Consider the following 19,428-nt stretch of genomic DNA (forward strand, 5'->3'; position numbering starts at 1 on the left):
GTGAGTCTGGAGTGGGTCTATTCCTCATAATTCTCGGCTCACTTCACTTTTTTGGACAGAGAGAGTAAAAACGAACAGATCCCTCCTCTGCTATCGATGGCAACACTATTTTATTTTGTTTTTGTTGTTTTGCCTGCCAGCAAGGACAGCTATATGGTTTATCATGTTACATGCCCGCTATCCGGTTGTTAAGTGTGACGTAAGGCATCATGTGATTTTCAACTTCCGGTTCCAAACAAAAAAGGCGCGCTGTCATTAACATTGAGAACTGCACTGAGACGATCTGATCAGGCTGCACTTAAACCGCTGCACATGGACAACAGCATTAACATCGCAACATAAAACTTTTTGTATATTGTGCCTAAAACTCTCCTGGATATATTAACTGGGTTTTTAGACGTTGTTACTGCGTTTGTTTTATGTAAAAATGTCAGACGCTCAGGTTGTTTCTCCGTTATTTTCAATGGGAGTTGCTGTGAGCTGCGATTGCTTCCTGTTCATGTCGTTCGGGGAGAAAGTGAAGTTTGCAGTTTAACGTCCTGTTTATTGTAATAAATAATTTTTTTTTATTAAGAAACAGACATGTATATTTTACCTGTGCATAATAAAATATGTAACGTAAAAGAAAAAAAAATGTATTAAGTGTTCCGACCATAGAGCTAGACGAATGCGTTTAACGGAGGTGGAGAAGGGAGGGACGGAGGTTTGTGCACAAACTAAACTTAAACTGTAAATCCTTAAAAGGATCATACAGACGTAACTTTAATTGTAAACTTGGAGGTCTTTGGACCCGGAAACAGATTTATCACGTGATGCGTTACGTCAGCGCTTAACAACCAGATACCCTTCGAAACCCTGAGTGGTGCCCGTGCAAACCACAGGATGGGATTCCTCACTGAGTTTGGACAAATAAAGAGCGCACACAAAGTCTGACCTCGTGTGATCAGTAAACCAACACAGCCAAGGCAATGACTGCAATGAGTAGAGGCTATTTTGAATATCTGACAATTTCCCTTTTATATTAAATTAACAAAATAATGGCTGAGAGTCAAGAAGAAAATCACCACCACTTCACTCCTGGACTTCAAGTATGTCAACCACAGCAGCGTGTCATCGTTTACAGAAGAAGGTCCAAAATCCTTGACAAAGCCTGCACAAAGCCTGGTCTTCACATCAACCTGAAGAAGACAGGTCCTGATTCAGCCTCCACCAAACATGGTCAATCCAAAGCTTCCTGCTGTGAAATTGCACAGACAGTTCCTAGAGATTGTGACCCACTTTCAATACGTGAGCGGCCAAGTGTCATCAACTGCCAACGTCAGCAAGATCCAACACCAATTCAAGTGTGCAGGAACTACCTTTGTCTGGCTTCACAACAGAGATTTCAACAACAGAGACCTTTGAAATGAGATGAAAATCAGTGTCTACAAAGCTGCTGTCATCCCAACCCTGCAGTACAGATATGATTCTTGGACCGTCTACCGCCACCCCGTGAAGACCCTCAAGTATTTACACCAACGCTGCCTGAGGATTTTCCTCCACATCAGGTGGGAAGACTACCATACCAACATCAGTGTCCTGGCTGAAGACAAGCTCCAGAGCATGGTGTGTCATCATCAAGAACCAGGTTCTGTAGGTGGGTTCACGTCATAACAGCCGACTTCCCAAGCAAATCTCCTACTCCCAGCTGAGCAAAGGAAAGTGATCACAAAAAGGGCAGAATAAATGCTTCAAGGACCTCCTAAAGTATCTCTAAGGATGCTCCATTGATTGAAAGATGTAGGAAGAACCAACAAGCAGCTGAGCCAGCTGGTGAGCAATGATCCACACAAGAGGGAAAGTCTTCAAAACAATGCAGACGAACAACACAGAGGAGAAGAGAAGGAAGAGGAAGGAGAGAGAGTAAGATCCTGACCAGCAGAAGTTTCCTGCAACAACCATATTCAGCATCTGTGAGAAACAATGCGTGTCAAGTCTGGGTCTGTTCAGTCATCTCCGCGACCACCATCCTGTCCAGGACTTGCTCAACAGACAATCTCGATAAAACATCTTCTTCTGCATCTATGTTTTGTTGTATTCTGATGAACTAGAAAGCCTTGTGCACACAGACATTGGCTGTAAATCAGTCTTGTGGAAACTGATCTACACGTTTGTACCATAAAAGGCAACAGCCTGTCAGTGGACATGTTCTATGTAATTAAAGCTGCGACCTGCTTGTTTGTTCAGTAATGCAAAAACCAAAACTGGCAACAAGCTGCAAATCTGCATAAACCACATTTATCTCTTCTACTGATAAACGGAATAAATTTCAAGGATTACAAAACAGAAATCACACAGTAGAATCGACATTGTCAGGAGTTTACCAATAGTCATCCAATAGATCTGATGTGGGGGAAATCCTGAGGGGGGGTCACACCTCAGGATGATTGGCTGTCCCTCCTCGACAACAATGGGCTCAATTATCTCCTTTGGAAACCTGGGCATGCCTAAACAAACAATAAAAAGAGAAAAATTCCACATATTAAAAACTTTCCCACAGCAACTTGATACTTCATTGGCTGGGAACGATGTGACACCATGATCACGAAGGATGTTGGCACATGGACAATATAAGACAATAGCTGAAGGCTGTTAGAAAGAAGAAATCTTCCTGACTAATCTAAGACACGACATGCCCTAAGGTACCACACAACTGGCATCAATCTTTGGCAAACAAACCTGAACCGGTCTGAAGCTGGAATAACAGACCTGAATTCTACAAACAGCTGTTCTTTCTCAACTACTAAGTGCCATTTTCCCCAATTATCAGACACTTTGTATCGCATTGCATTTTAAAGGTACTCAGTCATTTCCCACTATCTTTAATTCCTCAGCTAGTTTGGCTTAATGCAAAATTTCCAGTGAAACTATCACAATTTACAGGTTTAGTACCTTTTATTTAGATATTGTTTTGGTTCTATGTGTAAGTAAACTCAGTCCAAATGTTTGATTACAATAACAGAGCAGAATCTTGAAAAGGTACGAAAACCTTTAACCAAGAAGGACACAACCAGTTGAAAAATGCAGATTGGAAGCTCTATAAGAACTGAGATCAAGTGTTGAATGAAAAAAAGCAGTAGCTTCCAAGAAAGATTAAAGTAGATTCACTCTTGTAATGGAATATGAACAATGGTGCTATTGTTGTGTAAACATTCAGATTTCGCTGCTAATGCAAGTACATGGTCAAATCTGGGCATTAATTTGATTGATATATTTATTAGTTGTGGTTTTCAAAAGGCTAAAGTATAATTTATGTAATTTTATAGGCTTGGCTAAGGAAGATACCATGTCTATCAAATATGGCCATGGCACTGTGAAGACTTTGTGTCCATCTGTCTGTGCTCAGCATAAGTCAAGTCCTATTACTGGCAGAGTCTTGAAATTCACAGGGAAATTCTTGGCTGACAAGTTCAAAGATAGCTAACCTGTGTCATGGTGCATGGCACAGAAGGTGGTTGGACACAAATGCAGACTCACAGACAGAATGTAGGGTTAGCAAAAAAGGCTTTATCAAATATACTAGCAAGGATTCGGTACACATTCGGTACACAATGTATCAGTCAGCAAGGCGGAGGTACAGACAGACGTAATGCTAAGGCGTGGTCCAACAAAACAAACAGGCTTCAGGCACACAGCGTTGAGGAGTTCAAAGGCAAGACAGAGGCAAGCTCAAAAATAAGCAAGGTCAAAATACAGGCAGGCAATCAAACGTTGTCAAAAACAAAGCTGTGAGAAGGCTGGAATGATGACAAAAAGTGCAAAGAACTGGCAGGGAAGTGGTGAACTGAAGCTGCTTAAACTAGAAGCACTCGGAGAGTGAAAACCTCTGCCAAGGCCATAGGGTCACTGACGTCACATGGAATACCCTTTGGCAAAGAGACTTATTCCACATTGTTTCACGCACTGTCATGTTTCAGATTCAGTGGTTAACCCTCTGGGGTCCGAGGGCATTTTTTGAACAGTTCACTTGCCTGGCATAAATGTTTTATTATTGCTGTTAACAGCTCTCCCTGCATCCCACAATCAAGTTTTATGTATCTTTTTTTCAGGACAACCTGTACTTTCCAAATATATATAAGTGTAATAAAGGTTTACAATCATAAATAAGAAAGGAAAAAGTAAAGCAGGAAAATAATTTTCCACACACATTTATTCAAAACAAACAGCAAACTATAATAAACTAGTAACACATCACTCCTAAAAACAATCTTTGGTGTGTCACGTGAGGTGAATCTGCCCTATGATTGGATTTTGGAAAACCATGTGATGGTGAACCAATTCCAATTGGACACTCACATTGCTCACGTCATCACACAGCTTCTATGAGGAGTACAAAGATGGTGGACGGTGGCTCGAAAGTCCGCGGAGTTAACTTTTCAGCAAAAAAAAAAAAAAAGTTTCTATCTCATATCATTAAAAAGTTATTTATAATTTAATAAAGCTTGGTCTCAGCCGTCATATATGACGGTGTTGGCCCCAGAGGGTTAAACCCTTAGATCTTCAGCAAATGTATTTATAACGAGAAAATGCATGAACTACACAAGTTTATTTTCAAATTTTCTAATAACAAGTTTATTCAATGAGGAGAAACGAATGCTAAATTATTGTTGTGTCGTAACTTAATTTTTGTTCAGCCTTTGTGACCCGTCTTCATGAAGTTAGATGCAAAAATGTTAAAATTGGCCCTATCCTGCAATGATAAAGAGTCCTTAAAAAATTACTGGATCCGGATCGTGTTCCAGATCATTACCAAAATTTAATGACTTCTAAGTTAGGCCAAGATACACCCCTGGTAAAAATTTCATTGAAATTCGTTGAGGATTTTTTGAGTAATCCTGCTAACAAACCAACCAACCAACAAACAAACAAACGGACGCGACTGAATACATAACCTCCTTGGCGGAGGTAATAAGGGTGGAGGTGATTAGAGGAACTAGACTTAGGTGTGGGGAACATTCTGGAAGGAGTTGTGGCTGGATGAAACAAAGATGACGGAAGCAGGTGCAAGATAGTGCAGTGATGACAACACAAAGTGGAGTGATGTAAGACGCAAAGACACATGAGCCAAAGTAAAGAGTGGATAAATACATTAAACAGACAGAATCGTGAAAACGTGAGAGACAAAGACAAGAGGCAGGTGCAGTGACGAGGAGTGAGAACACAAACAAATGGAAGAGAGGGAAAACAGAGAACAAAGGTCAAACAGAACCGAGGACTATGAACAGAACAGAACAGAACATGAACATAAGAACTAAAAAGCGAACCATCAGATAATAAGTAAAGATAACCAGATGGCAAAACAAACAAATGACAAAATCATGAGGACCATCCCTGATTCTCAAGACCAGGCACCTAAGTGGCTCTACTCTTTTCTACTCTTCTATTTTACTCTTCCTTTTTAGATATTTAGATATACCTTAGTATACTAGCAAAGTTTCACCTTAGAACTGGGATATAATATATAAGATATACCTACTGAATTTTCATGAACACAAAACAAAACCCGATACTACAGCATAACTGATAAAATCAGAAATTAGATGAACAAAATAAACCAGTGATCAACTGATGATAAACAATGAAAACACAACCTGGCAGAAGAAACTAGAATGGAACTGAACTAAGGCAAGAGTATGAAAAGTAACAAAGAAAGTGACAAAGCAAAACAAAGCTAATAAAGTAAAAATTGCTTATGAATGATTGATAGAGGATACGGTACGCATGTGTGTGTGCGGGTGTGAATGTGTTTGTTTGTCTATACACCCTATGACTGCTGGGATAGGCTCCAGCCCACCGTGACCCGATCTTGGATAAGCAGTCGCAGATGAGTATGTGTGTGTTATATTATATATTATTATAAAAGAAAACTCTGTATTTCATGTACAATTAATATACCTAGAAATGGATTGGGCATCTTTAAAGGGTAATCAATTATCTTGATGTTTTTATATTAAGATACTCAATTTTTGTATACCTCAGTACAATGTTCAAACAACTAACATTACAATAAAAATACCAAAATACAAAATTATTAATGAGGCAAGTCCCAAAATAATATTTTCATTTGAAATGACTAAAGTATACGAGGTCTGTTGGAAAAGTATTGTACCTTTTTATTTTTTCAAAAACTATATGGATTTGATTCATATGTTTTTACGTCAGCCAAGCTTGAACCTTTGTGCGCATGCGTGACAAGAGATTTTGTCATGGAAAGCCGCGCGGAGGCTTCGCGCGTCACGACCGATTCGCTGATGAAGCGAGACAAAGGAACATCTCCATTTCGGAGTGGTAGAGGACAAGTTGGGACATGCCTATCTCGGCCTTCAGTGCTTACCAGTCGAGTGAGTATAAGAGAAATTGTGGAGAGCTGGGCATGTCCCAACTTGTCCTCTAACACTCCGAAACGGAGGTGTTCCTTTGTCTCGCTTCATCAGCGAATCGGTCGTGATGCGCAAAGCCTCCGCGCGACTTTCCATGACAAAATCTCTTGTTAAAAGTGAAATCTGCCGGAAAATGGTTGATGTCCAGCTCTTGTGATAACCAGAGAAATTGCACACGACGGTCCCGGCTCCACACAGCAATCCGTTTAGAAATGATGTGGTGGTTTCTGCCTCTCGATGGTGGCTTGGAGCGCGGCACGCTGTGCGCCATTGTGGGCCGTCCTTAAAGCTGTAGTAACACTCCTTATTCTCTGTGAAGCCTGTAAAATTTTCACCGAAAGCCAGATAAATTTTTCGAATGATTTCCAGCTGCCTGTCTCTAACAGTTTCTGAAAAAATTCTGATGAAAAAAAGCCCAAATCATTCCGCCATTTCCTCGCAATGAAACAACGACGAGAGGGGTGGAGCAGTGCTCACTCAAAGCCTGCCCACAGGCGAATGATGCAACCGACAGGCGTGGAAAAACTCATGCATGCACACGAAGGTTCAAGCTTGGCTGACGTAAAAACATATGAATCAAATCCATATAGTTTTTGAAAAAATAAAACGGTACAATACTTTTCTAACAGACCTTGTATATACCGTATAGTTATTACATCAATTCATTCACAATGTTGTCCATCTTGTGGCGCCAAACTACACAGTAATGCAAACTTTTGGACGGGTTTGGTGCCACTTAGACACCACTGACTTTAACCAACCCACGGATTTTTCTGCTGCAATATATTTTATTCCCATGATGCCATTAAAAACACCAAACAAATAAAGAAATAAATAAGTGATATGATTATGTTTTCAAACATTTTCCTTTAAACAATATTAGTTCTGAAATTCTCATCATAATAAAACATTTTGCGATTATTTGTGATTGAAGTTCCAGTGAATATGCATCAGTTTCTTACGTGTATACAGAGGACTTACCGTGAGCTATAAGGTTGATCTCTTTGGTCATGGCGGTCCCCAACCTGTTAGAAGCGAAGCATCTGTATTTACCCTCAAAATGGCTGAAGTCTTTCTGATGCAGAATGAAAGTGCCACTTTTGTTGTTTGTTTTCATCGTGGTGAGGTCGGGAGGGGTGAAGCTGAGGCCATCTTTCATCCATCTGTACCTGTTGCAGAAATCGTGAATTGTAATATTTCTTCTTTATAAATAACTTTGACCTCTATAAATCACATAGCTGGAAAAGCAGTCACCAGAGACAATATGGTACATCAAGCAATACCAGACCCATTTCACTACAAAAACATCTATTTATTTCTTGTAAATCCTTCTCACGAGTGGAACAATGGACCTGCTTAAATAACACCAACTTTACTTCAAGTGTCTTATGTTACTCAAGGTACATGCTTTGCTTTATACATATTGTACATACAGAGCTGTTTATTCTCATTTGTTTTTAATGTCAGTACATTGTATATCAGTTGCATTCTGCTATGATGCAACCATTTATGTATTTATTTTGGCTGGAAAAAGCTATTAACAGTGAACTTCATTGTTAATAACTATCAATATAACCAACAGCCAACCAGTGTACATCAGACTTCTGTCACACAGCCTTGACTTGGATTGGCAGCTGCCATGTCACATCATTTAACATTTGCATAAAATAGACTTCTCGTCTATTTTGGCCACACCTAGCTGGTGGCAAAGCAACCACGTGTCTCTTATCACTATAAAATGCCCACTCTGACTGAAAATGAATTGCAGCTGGTTGCTTTGCCTCTGTCTCTTGTGGCTAATGTGACCAAAAGGTGATGGGGGTCCCAGCCATGATTAACAGCATTGTAAACAACGCCACTGGAGCGCCCTCTGCCAGACAAACTACAGAATGATATAATTTCCAGCAGACAAAGTGGTTTTTCCACCATGTTTATTCATTAAAATAAGTGTTAATGTTGGGAAAAATAATGCAATACCCCTATGTTTGTGAAAGGCTTGTATGAAGTGATAATATCTGCCAACCCATATATCAGTAAGGGTCTCGTATTTATGTAGGTACATAAACAGAGAAGAGGGTAGTCTAACTTACTCTGGTGGTGGGTTGCCCTTGGCTTCACATTGTATAGTAATAGTGTTGTCTAAAGGGTTGACAATAACAGGACTGGTTGTTTGAGTTGTTATTGTTGGAAGCTGCTCCACTGCAACACAAAGATAGAAAGAAACAAATCACAAAAGGTATGTGGAAAATCAAATCATAATTCAATCTTTGTTTGCACAACAGAAAAAAGATCTGCCCTTTGCTGTCAAGTCATATAAAGAAGTCAGCTGTGTGGCAAAACTGTGCAGCAAAGAATATCTCAAAATAAATTGCCTTAGGGGCCCATCACACTGACATTTTGACAGCAATTTTCCAACTGATATCAGTGTAATTCACTTCAATGCTTCCATTGGGGTTTGGATTGACTCAAGAAGGTGAAATTTTTTTCAAGCAATGCGTCCCTGAAATGACTAAACAAGCAAACATGGCCCGAGTGGCCACCAAGATTAGGAAAAGAGCTTCACAACTTGGTATTCTTGAATGTCAGGTTTTGTTCAACATGCATGTTAAAAATGCCAACATGGCCCAAAATGGGACATTCCCTCATTGTCACCTGTATCCATCAGAACCCAAAATGTCAGAGCTGAATAAGCATTAGTTTTTATGGTGTTACTAACAGGAATATTTTGGACCCATCAAGCCCTGTCTTGATGGGGGCAGTGCAAGTGGCACAGAGTGCTGCAAATGATTTTGGAAGTGTTTTACTTGAGATCAAAAGGGTCTGCAAAACAGAGCCGCCAAAAACTGGGTGCTGGGCACAAATAAGCTGGATTTACAGTTTTCAGTAGTCATGAGCTTGTTGTAGTTGGAACATAATAGCAGGTTCTTCTAAGTTTTTACTTATCAGGATAACAACAGAACTCAGCCCTCGGGTGAACTCGGCTCAGGTTAGGCTTAGAGGGAGGGGTAGGATTAGGGTTAGGAAGAGGGTTAGAGGTAGGGGTAGGGGGAGAGTTAGAGGTAGGAGTAGGAGTAGGGTTAGGGGTTGTGTTAGGTGTAGGAGTAGGGGAAGGGGGAGGGTTAGGGGTAGTGTTAAAGTTAGGGGTAAGGTTAGGTATAGGGGTAGGGGCAGTGTAGGAAGAGGGTTAGGGTTATGGATAGGGGTAGGGGCAGTGTTAAGGGTAGGGGTAAGGGTAGGGTGAGGGGTAGAAGTAAGCGTTAGGGTAGGTTTAGCCCTTGGCCTAGCTCATGAACGGAGCAGAGTTCACATTGGGCCGACTTCTCTTGTCATGTGTCATATGTGCAAAGCTGATAGAGTGACGCCTAAAATTTGTACACATATTACAAACCTGACATTATTCAGGAGACAGAGAGAAGACAGATTGAAGAATAGCACTGTATAATTCCCTCCATATGAATTACATCTTAAGTCACGACACACCTACCTTCCATTGGAATATTGAGGTCTGCAGCCACCGAGGTCAGGGCCAACAGCAGAGCAAGATGCAGGCTTCCTAGTGACCTCATCACTGCTCCAGAGATCAGGAGACAACTCTGCCACTTGGTTTAAGTTGATGCAGATTAGGTGGCTTCACTTTGGATCTGGAAGGCAAGAACAAACTGGAAGAGTCAGAATAAGATCAACAGTTAAGTTCATGACCTCAGCAGTTCAACTTGGAAAACAATTCACTCATTGCTCTGTTTGTCACATTTGGGCTTTTTTTATGTATTTGCTTTTCTGGTCTGATGAGTGGTACCAGTGTCGCTGACCGAATGGTCCCCCCTAAAAATCGATCCGCCCTGAATTCACCATGTATGCGTCATTTCAGAGCATCAACAGCGACTCACCGATTATCGCCTCATTTCTGTTTAAAATGGCCTCATTTCTACTTAAAACTGACTTTAGAATGATTTAAGAGGATTTACTTTATCTGATGGTTAATAATCACATTATTCCCTTTGATTGCTTTGGGTGTAGAGAGTCAGACTCAGAGAGTCAGACTCAGACATGCTGCTGTGGCGCTCTGATCACTCCCCCATCTTTTATGATGAAGTAATGCTGAATTTATGTGGAAATGATTGTTGTACAAAAGCTTCAGATGTCTATTGCTGAGATAGATGTTGACTGGTGTGCAGTTTGAAGCAGAAACGAGGCGATAATCAGTGAATTGCTGCTGACGCTCCGAAATGACGCATGCGCAGTGAAGGCAGGGGGACCCAATTTTTAGGGGCGACCGTTTGGTCAGCATCAGTGGTGCTTGTCTCAGCAGGCCCCTGCTGAACATTTATAAATCAAGGACTGCTATTTAAGGATTCAAAAGGATTCAAAAGAAGTTTATTGTCATATGCACATCGGAACATGTTCCCTGCACAATGAAATGTGTTTACTGCTTTTTACCCATCCTAATTGCCAGTTAGGAGCAGAGGTGGCCTTTTTGGCGCCCGGGGACCAGCTCCAGATGTATATCCCTGCACTAGGTCATGAGCAGGGCAGAGCAAACCTTGACCGGCCTCATGACACATTTAACAAACAACAACACACATAAGCCAGCTTGGTACATGAACACATATAAAAGCACACACAAGGAAAGAATTGGGAAGAAAAAACCTCCATTGCTGCTGTGTTGAACCCGCAACACCACTGGAGGGCAAAAAAAACCCCTTAGCACAGAAAACAGTCATAACAAAACAAAAAAAAAAAACACAATAGACGACACTCAACAGCCGAGACTTGGATGTGTCCAGTGTCGAGACAGACAGCCCGGCCCGGAAAGGCCACCCTTGAGGCGCCATCAGGCCTTATCTGTCCATCCTGGGGGGGAATCCCAGTCCTGAATCAGTCCACCAGAGTCTCAAGGTCCCACAGTCAACATCTCAGGACTGGGAAGGGAGGGAGGCAGTGGAACACAATCCAATCCAATCCAATCCACTTTATTTATAAAGCACATTTAAATAGACCTGAGTCTCCAAAGTGCTGCACAACAAAAGCATAGACACGGAAAATAGCAATAATAACAATAATAACAATAAAATAGATAAGATAAAATAATACATAAATAAATAAAACCATGTTAAAAAATACATTTCAATAAAATAAAAATAAAATAAGACACAAGGACCGTACAACTCACGCGGTGTTAAAAGCCAAGGAATAAAAGTGGGCCTTAAGACGGGACTTAAAACACTCCACAGTGGGAGCAGATCGGACGTGTAGGGGCGGAGCGTTCCAGAGTCTGGGACCGACCACGGAGAAGGCTCTGTCCCCTCGAGTTTTAAGTCTCGTCCTAGGCACCATGAGCTGGGACTGACCCTCGGACCTCAGAGCTTGTGCTGGAGTGTAGACCTGGAGGCAGCTGATGATATATTGCGGGGCCAGTCCATTCAGAGCTTTAAAAACAAACAAAAGTATCTTAAAATCAATTCTGAAACATACAGGGAGCCAGTGCAGAGAAGCCAAAATTGGGGTAATATGCTCACGCTTTCTGGCCCCTGTTAAAAGTCGAGCCGCTGAATTCTGGACTAACTGCAGTTGGGAAAGTGCGTTATGGCTAATTCCCGGATAAAGTGCATTGCAATAGTCTAAACGAGAAGAAAGAAAAGCGTGCATGACTTGTTCAAACAATTTAAAATGGATAAAAGGTTTCACTTTTGATAAAAGACGAAGGTAAAAAAACTCAATTTTAAAACCGCGTTTGTTGTGAAAGTGACGTGACACAGACCCACAACAGGGGGCGTTAATGAACGGACAATGGATAAGCCAAAAAGTAACAATTTAATGTTGTGAATCGCACAACAACGTACAGACAATAACAATATGGTGGACTGTCAATCATACACCAGGTGACGTGTGGGCAGGCTCGACGATAGAAGACGCCTGGAGAGAGAAGAGCTGGATCCCCACACAGCTTCCACCACCAACGGAGCTGAAGAACACCGGAGCCGCCAAGCCCTGCGCCCCAGGTGGCCGCTGTCTTCAGCAGTCAGACCCGGTACTGCTGGCAGAGAACAGAGACAGTCCAGATGAGTGTGAGTTCGCACACTCAGTAATCCCACAGTCTGTATTAAGTAAAGGAGGGAAAACCTCCACCTCCAATCACACACACTCGTGCAGCTCCTGGTCAACCACTTATCTGAGTTGGGGTGTGAGGCGAAGCCGTCGCTGTCACACCAAACGCCAATCCTCCAGATAAGGAAACACTCCAGGAAAACGGCTGCAAATAGAAGTTCAGGTTAAACACACACAGTGTCAGGCAGCAGAGAAATTACCTGAATGGTAGTTGATTTCTCGGCGAGGAGGTGGAGTTGCAGTCCGGTCTTTGTAGTGGTGGTGATGGGTGACAGCTTGTGTTGATTGATGACAGCTGTCACCTCCAGCAAAGCCGACGCCCTCTTGTGCTTGAAGCCCGCACTTCAAGCAGGGCGCCATCTTGTGGTGGTGGGCCAGCAGTACCTCCTCTTCAGCGGCCCACACAACAGGACCCCCCCCCCAACGGGCGCCTCCTGGCGCCCGACCAGGCTTGTCCGGGTGCCGCCGGTAGAAGTCGGCCAGGAGGGCCGGGTCCAGGATGAACCTCCTCTTCACCCAGGAGCGTTCTTCGGGTCCATACCCCTCCCAGTCCACCAAATACTGGAAACCCCGGCCCTTCCGACGGACGTCCAGGAGCCGGCGCATGGTCCAAGCCGGCTCCCCGTCGATGATCCGGGCAGGAGGGGGCGCCGGTCCGGGGGTACAGAGGGGTGACACGTGGTGAGGTTTGATGTGGGACACATGGAAAACCGGGTGGATCCGCAGTGAAGCTGGCAGCTTCAGCTTCACTGCGGCTGGACTGAGGACCTTGAGGATAGGGAAAGGTCCGATGTATCTGTCCTTCAACTTTTGGGATTCCACTTGCAGGGGAATGTCCTTTGTAGAAAGCCAAACCTCCTGCCCAGGCTGGTACGCAGGGGCCGGGGCACGCCGGCGGTCTGCATGGTTCTTGGCCCTCGTCCGGGCTTTGAGCAGGGCAGAGCAGGCGGTACGCCACACCCGACGGCACCTTCTCAGATGGGCCTGGACCGAGGGCACGCCGACCTCTCCCTCCACTAGCGGGAACAATGGGGGCTGGTACCCCAAACACACTTCAAATGGGGAGAGGCCGGTGGCAGACGAGACTTGGCTGTTATGAGCGTACTCGATCCAGGCCAGATGGTCACTCATGGCCGTCGGGTGCGCGGAGGTCACGCAACGGAGGGCCTGCTCCAGTTCCTGGTTTGTCCGTTCTGCCTGCCCGTTCGTCTGGGGGTGGTACCCAGACGAGAGACTGACGGTGGCCCCCAGTTCCCTACAGAAACTCCTCCAGACCTGGGAGGAGAACTGAGGACCACGATCCGAGACAATGTCTGATGGAATCCCATGCAGACGCACGACGTGGTGGACCAGGAGGTCTGCAGTCTCCTGGGCCGTCGGGAGCTTCGGGAGGGCCACAAAGTGGGCTGCCTTGGAAAACCGGTCCACTATCGTTAGGATGGTGGTGTTTCCCTGGGACGGCGGGAGGCCCGTGACAAAGTCCAGGCCGATATGAGACCAGGGGCAACGAGGCACTGGCAGAGGCTGGAGGAGGCCTTGCCTTATGATGGTCAGCTTTGCCCCTGGCGCAGGTGGTGCAGGCCTGGACATACTCCCGGACATCGGCTTCCATAGACGCCCACCAGAAGCGCTGCCGGACCACTGCCACGGTTCTTCGCACCCCTGGGTGACAGGAGAGCTTGGAACCATGACAGAAGTCAAGGACCGCAGCCCTGGCCTCTGGTGGGACGTACAGTTTGTTCTTCGGACCGGTCCCCGGGTCCGGGCTCCGTGGCAGGGCCTCCCGGACGGTCTTCTCCACGTCCCAGGTAAGGGCGGCCACGACAGTGGACTCGGGGATGATGGTGTCAGGGGGGTCTGACAGCTCAGTCTTGACCTCCTCTTCGTGCACCCGGGACAGGGCATCAGATCGTTGGTTCTTTGTCCCGGGGCGGTAGGTGATCCGGAAGTCAAAACGGCCAAAGAACAGCGACCAGCGGGCTTGCCTGGGGTTCAGACGCTTCGCGGTCCGGATGTACTCCAGGTTCCGATGGTCCGTGAAAACTGTAAATGGTACCGATGCCCCCTCCAACAGGTGTCTCCACTCTTGAAGAGCCTCCTTCACCGCAAGAAGTTCCCGATTGCCGACGTCATAGTTCCGTTCAGCTGGGGTCAACCTGCGGGAAAAGTAGGCACATGGATGGAGAACCTTGTCGGACTCCCCGCTCTGGGATAGCACGGCTCCTATCCCTGAGTCAGAGGCATCCACTTCAACAACAAACTGGTGCTTGGGATCGGGCTGCACCAGAACTGGTGCAGTTGAGAACCGGCGTTTCAACTCCCTAAACGCGGCTTCGCACCGATCCGACCAGGTGAAGGGGACTTTTGTGGAGGTCAGGGCTGTCAGGGGGCTAACTACCTGACTGTAGCCCTTGATGAACCTCCGGTAGAAATTTGCAAAACCGAGGAACTGTTGTAGTTTCCTACGGTTCGTTGGTTGGGGCCAATCTCTCACCGCCGCAACCTTGGCCGGATCAGGGGCGACGGAGTTGGAGGAGATTATGAACCCCAAGAAGGACAAAGAAGTGCGGTGGAACTCACACTTCTCGCCCTTCACAAACAGCCGGTTCTCCAACAACCGCTGTAGGACCTGACGTACATGCTTAACATGGGTCTCAGGATCCGGAGAAAAAATGAGTATATCGTCTAGATATACGAAGACAAACCGATGCAGGAAGTCCCGCAAGACGTCATTAACCAATGCTTGGAACGTCGCAGGCACATTGGTGAGGCCGAACGGCATGACCAGGTACTCAAAGTGACCTAACGGGGTGTTAAAAGCCGTCTTCCACTCGTCTCCCTCCCAGATCCGAACCAGGTGATAAGCATTCCTAAGATCCAATTTCATGAAAATTTGGGCTCCATGCAGGGGCATGAACACTGAATCCAACAGAGGTAATGGGTATCGGTTTCGAACCGTGATCTCGTTCAGCCCTCTGTAATCAATGCATGGACGGAGTCCGCCGTCCTTCTTGCCCACAAAAAAGAAACCAGCACCCATCGGGGAGGTGGAGTTCCGGATCAACCCGGCAGCTAACAAGTCCCGGATGTAGGTCTCCATTGATTCGCGCTCCGGACGTGAGAGGTTGTACAGCCTGCTGGATGGGTACTCAGCACCCGGTATCAAATCAATGGCACAATCGTACGGACGGTGCGGGGGCAGCGTGAGTGCCAGATCCTTGCTGAAGACGTCAGCAAGGTCGTGGCACTCGGCTGGCACTGCCGCCAGATTGGGGGGGACTAAAACCTCCTCCTTAGCTGTCACACCGGGTGGAACCGAGGATCCTAAACACTCCCGGTGGCAGGTTTCGCTCCACTGAACCACAACCCCAGACGGCCAATCAATCCGGGGATTGTGTTTTAACACCCATGGAAAGACCAATATCACTCGGGAGGTAGAAGGTGTTACATAAAACACAATCTCCTCCCTGTGATTCCCAGACACCACCAATGTCAATGGCTGAGTCTGGTGTGTGATTAGTGGAAGAAGGGTGCCATCTAGTGCCCGCACCGACAATGGTGACGGTAAGGCCACTAGAGGGAGCCCAACCTCCTTTGCCCATCTGCTATCCAGCAGATTTCCCTCCGACCCCGTGTCCACCAGTGCTGGGGCGTGAAGGGTTAAATCCTCACTCAGGACCGTGACTGGGATTCGTGCAGATTTACGGGGTCTCCCCGCGTGGGTATTGTGACCCACCCTTAGCCGAGTCTCTAAGGACGAGTGCTGCTGTTTTGATCGTTTGGGGCATTCTCTCTGTGTGTGCTCAGTAGAGCTGCAGAGAAAACACTCTCCACGGATCAGCCTCCTTTGTCTCTGATCTGATCGTTTTTTGGCCCTGCTCGTTTCCATAGCAATGTCAGCAGGGGGAGCTGTTGTCACGTGGAGAGCCCTGGCAGTGGAGCGTGGGGAAGTCGGCTCCCTTTCAGACCCGGGAGGAAGAGGGACGGCTTGTGCCTGACCACGCCCTTCGTCTCGCTCCCGTCGGTGTTCTGTTAATCGGTTGTCTAACCGTATAACCAGGTCGATAAGCCCATCTAAATCCCGCGGCTCGTCCTTCGCCACCAGGTGCTCCTTGAGGACCAGAGACAGTCCATTTACAAAGGCGGCGCGGAGCGCAACAGCATTCCAGCCGGCTCGCGCTGCCGCGATGCGGAAGTCGACTGCATACTTTGCTGCGCTCCGACACCCCTGTCTTATCGACAGCAGCACACTTGAAGCGGTCTCGCCTCTATGAGGGTGGTCGAACACCTGTCGGAACTCCCTCACAAACTCAGTGTAAATTGTTAGGAGCCATGAATTCTGCTCCCAGAGCGCCGTAGCCCAGGCGCGTGCCTCTCCTCGAAGCAAATTTATAACGTAAGCCACCCGGCTGGCGTCTGACGCGTACATGACGGGACGCAGTGAAAAGACGAGCGAGCACTGCATCAAGAAGTCCGCGCACGTCTCCACACAGCCTCCGTACGGCTCCGGAGGGCTTATGTATGCTTTAGGGGAAGGTGGGGGGGGTCGTGGAACGACCAGCGGAATGTCTGTTTCTGGCACACGGTCAGCAGGAGGAGGTGCTGCAGCAGCGCCCTGAGCATGCGCTTCCACCTGGGCGGTGAGTGCCTCTATCCTGCGATTGAGAACACTGCTCTGCTCGGTAACTAAGTCCAACCGAGCGGCAAAGGCGGTTAAGATGTGCTGCAGCTCACCCAACACGCCTCCTGCCTGTGCACCTCGCTCTCCCATTGGCTGTTCAAGCCATGGTTGACGCCCCTCGGGATCCATGACGCTGGCCGAGAAATCCTGTTGTGAAAGTGACGTGACACGGACCAACAACAGGGGGCGTTAATGAACGGACAATGGATGAGCCAAAAAGTAACAATTTAATGTTGTGAATCGCACAACAACGTACAGACAATAACAATATGGTGGACTGTCAATCATACACCAGGTGACGTGTGGGCAGGCTCGACGATAGAAGACGCCTGGAGAGAGAAGAGCTGGATCCCCACACAGCTTCCACCACCAACGGAGCTGAAGAACACCGGAGCCGCCAAGCCCTGCGCCCCAGGTGGCCGCTGTCTTCAGCAGTCAGACCTGGTACTGCTGGCAGAGAACAGAGACAGTCCAGATGAGTGTGAGTTCGCACACTCAGTAATCCCACAGTCTGTATTAAGTAAAGGAGGGAAAACCTCCACCTCCAATCACACACACTTGTGCAGCTCCTGGTCAACCACTTATCTGAGTTGGGGTGTGAGGCGAAGCCGTCGCTGTCACACCAAACGCCAATCCTCCAGATAAGGAAACACTCCAGGAAAACGGCTGCAAATAGAAGTTCAGGTTAAACACACACAGTGTCAGGCAGCAGAGAAATTACCTGAATGGTAGTTGATTTCTCGGCGAGGAGGTGGAGTTGCAGTCCGGTCTTTGTAGTGGTGGTGATGGGTGACAGCTTGTGTTGATTGATGACAGCTGTCACCTCCAGCAAAGCCGACGCCCTCTCGTGCTTGAAGCCCGCACTTCAAGCAGGGCGCCATCTTGTGGTGGTGGGCCAGCAGTACCTCCTCTTCAGCGGCCCACACAACAGCGTTAACCTGTTTATCAAATTTAAGATGGCTGTCTATGGTGACACCAAGGCTTGCGACTTTGGGATGCACAAAACTTTGGAGATGTCCCAAGTCAAAGCGGGAATTGCCAAACAGAATTATTTCAGTTTTTCCCTCGTTAAGTTTTAAATGATTCTGTGCTAACCAAGCCTTGACATCACCGAGACAGTTGAGAACGGGTGTCAGGGGGCAGTGGTTATTCTTGACAATCGCCATGTAAATTTGGCAGTCATCAGCATAAAAATGGTATGACATGCCATGTTTTCTAAATATCTCCCCGAGTGGCAGGAGATACAGAGCAAAAAGAATTGGGCCTAAGATAGAACCCTGGGGGACACCGCACTGCAGGGGAGCAGAAGAGAGGAGGCGGGGGAGACGAGGAGCGAGGCTATCAGGAGTGTTCTTCGGGGGGAGGATTTTATCCCAGCGGCCTTGAAGGACAGCTGGTGTTTGGGAACCAAATAGATATCCAGATTAACAGACGCCTGGAAGAATCCAGTCTGAAACTTCAGAGTGGCTCCCAAATACATCTGAATAGAGGAGAGATGTGGTCATAACTGACGATCAAAGCGGTTTTCCAGTGCAGCCATTCTCCCCGAGATGGATTCCAACGTGCGGTTCACACCCGCCGACTGAGCTGACACTGCCCTTCCAATCGAATCAATCATGTGGGGCAGCCTGGATGGGCCAATTAATGCCACCTCCACCTTCTTAATTTTCCGGTAAACCAGTGCTGTGGCCGCTCCACACAGCAGAAACCCGGTCACCACAGCTCCAAATAAGTAAACATCTTCAACGTCCTCCACAGACAACATGTACAGGCACATGACTTGCCACCTCCGCCAGCTGTCCGTCATGTAACCCGCCACATGTGTCCCAGCAGGACGGGTCGGGTGCTCCGCTCCCGAGTGCCTTGTGGAAAAAACAGTATCAATTGCGTTCAGAGACCACTTGATCAGATCCATTTTGCTGTTTTCCAGAGGAGCAGGGCTGGCAGCCTCACAGACAAAACACGCTACAGTAGCAGGAAGGTTGGGGAGGGAGGAGGAGAGAAAAATGCAACCGTCCCGACCGAGAGCAAGAAGGTGTAATTTGTGTTTATCAATTAAAGTTTTTAACCAAAAGGTAAAATTTGAGGCCATTTTGCCCGGAAAATGTATTTGTTTGCAGTGCTGGTGAAACAGTGATCTGGCAGGACCTCAAGTGTTGCAAGTTGACCCAGTTTGAGAATAAAACAGACAGCCATGACCTGGATGTATAATTACTATGGCAA

General features: G+C 46.4%; 1 protein-coding gene across 10 annotated transcripts in view; it reads right to left on the reverse strand.

Annotated features, from left to right (window-relative positions):
* Nucleotides 1-19,428, reverse strand: part of LOC117512979 (neural cell adhesion molecule L1-like protein) — a 123,352-nt gene that overhangs the window by 94,042 nt on the left and 9,882 nt on the right. For 7 of the 10 annotated variants that reach the window (XM_034173231.1, XM_034173234.1, XM_034173233.1 and 4 more), the window contains 4 exons: nt 9,904-10,060; nt 8,510-8,618; nt 7,401-7,588; nt 2,364-2,486 (listed from right to left, as the gene is read on the reverse strand). In XM_034173231.1, coding sequence (XP_034029122.1) covers nt 2,364-2,486; nt 7,401-7,588; nt 8,510-8,618; nt 9,904-9,985 — 502 coding nt within the window. In that variant the 5' untranslated portion in view covers nt 9,986-10,060. Of the gene's footprint in view, nt 1-2,363; nt 2,487-7,400; nt 7,589-8,509; nt 8,619-9,903; nt 10,079-12,293; nt 12,313-19,428 lie in introns of those variants that run through there. The other 3 variants (XM_034173232.1, XM_034173230.1, XM_034173235.1) reach the window with 2 other exon arrangements.

Source organism: Thalassophryne amazonica, chromosome 6 (genome assembly GCF_902500255.1).
Source record: "Thalassophryne amazonica chromosome 6, fThaAma1.1, whole genome shotgun sequence".
NCBI classification, from domain to species: Eukaryota; Metazoa; Chordata; class Actinopteri; order Batrachoidiformes; family Batrachoididae; genus Thalassophryne; species Thalassophryne amazonica.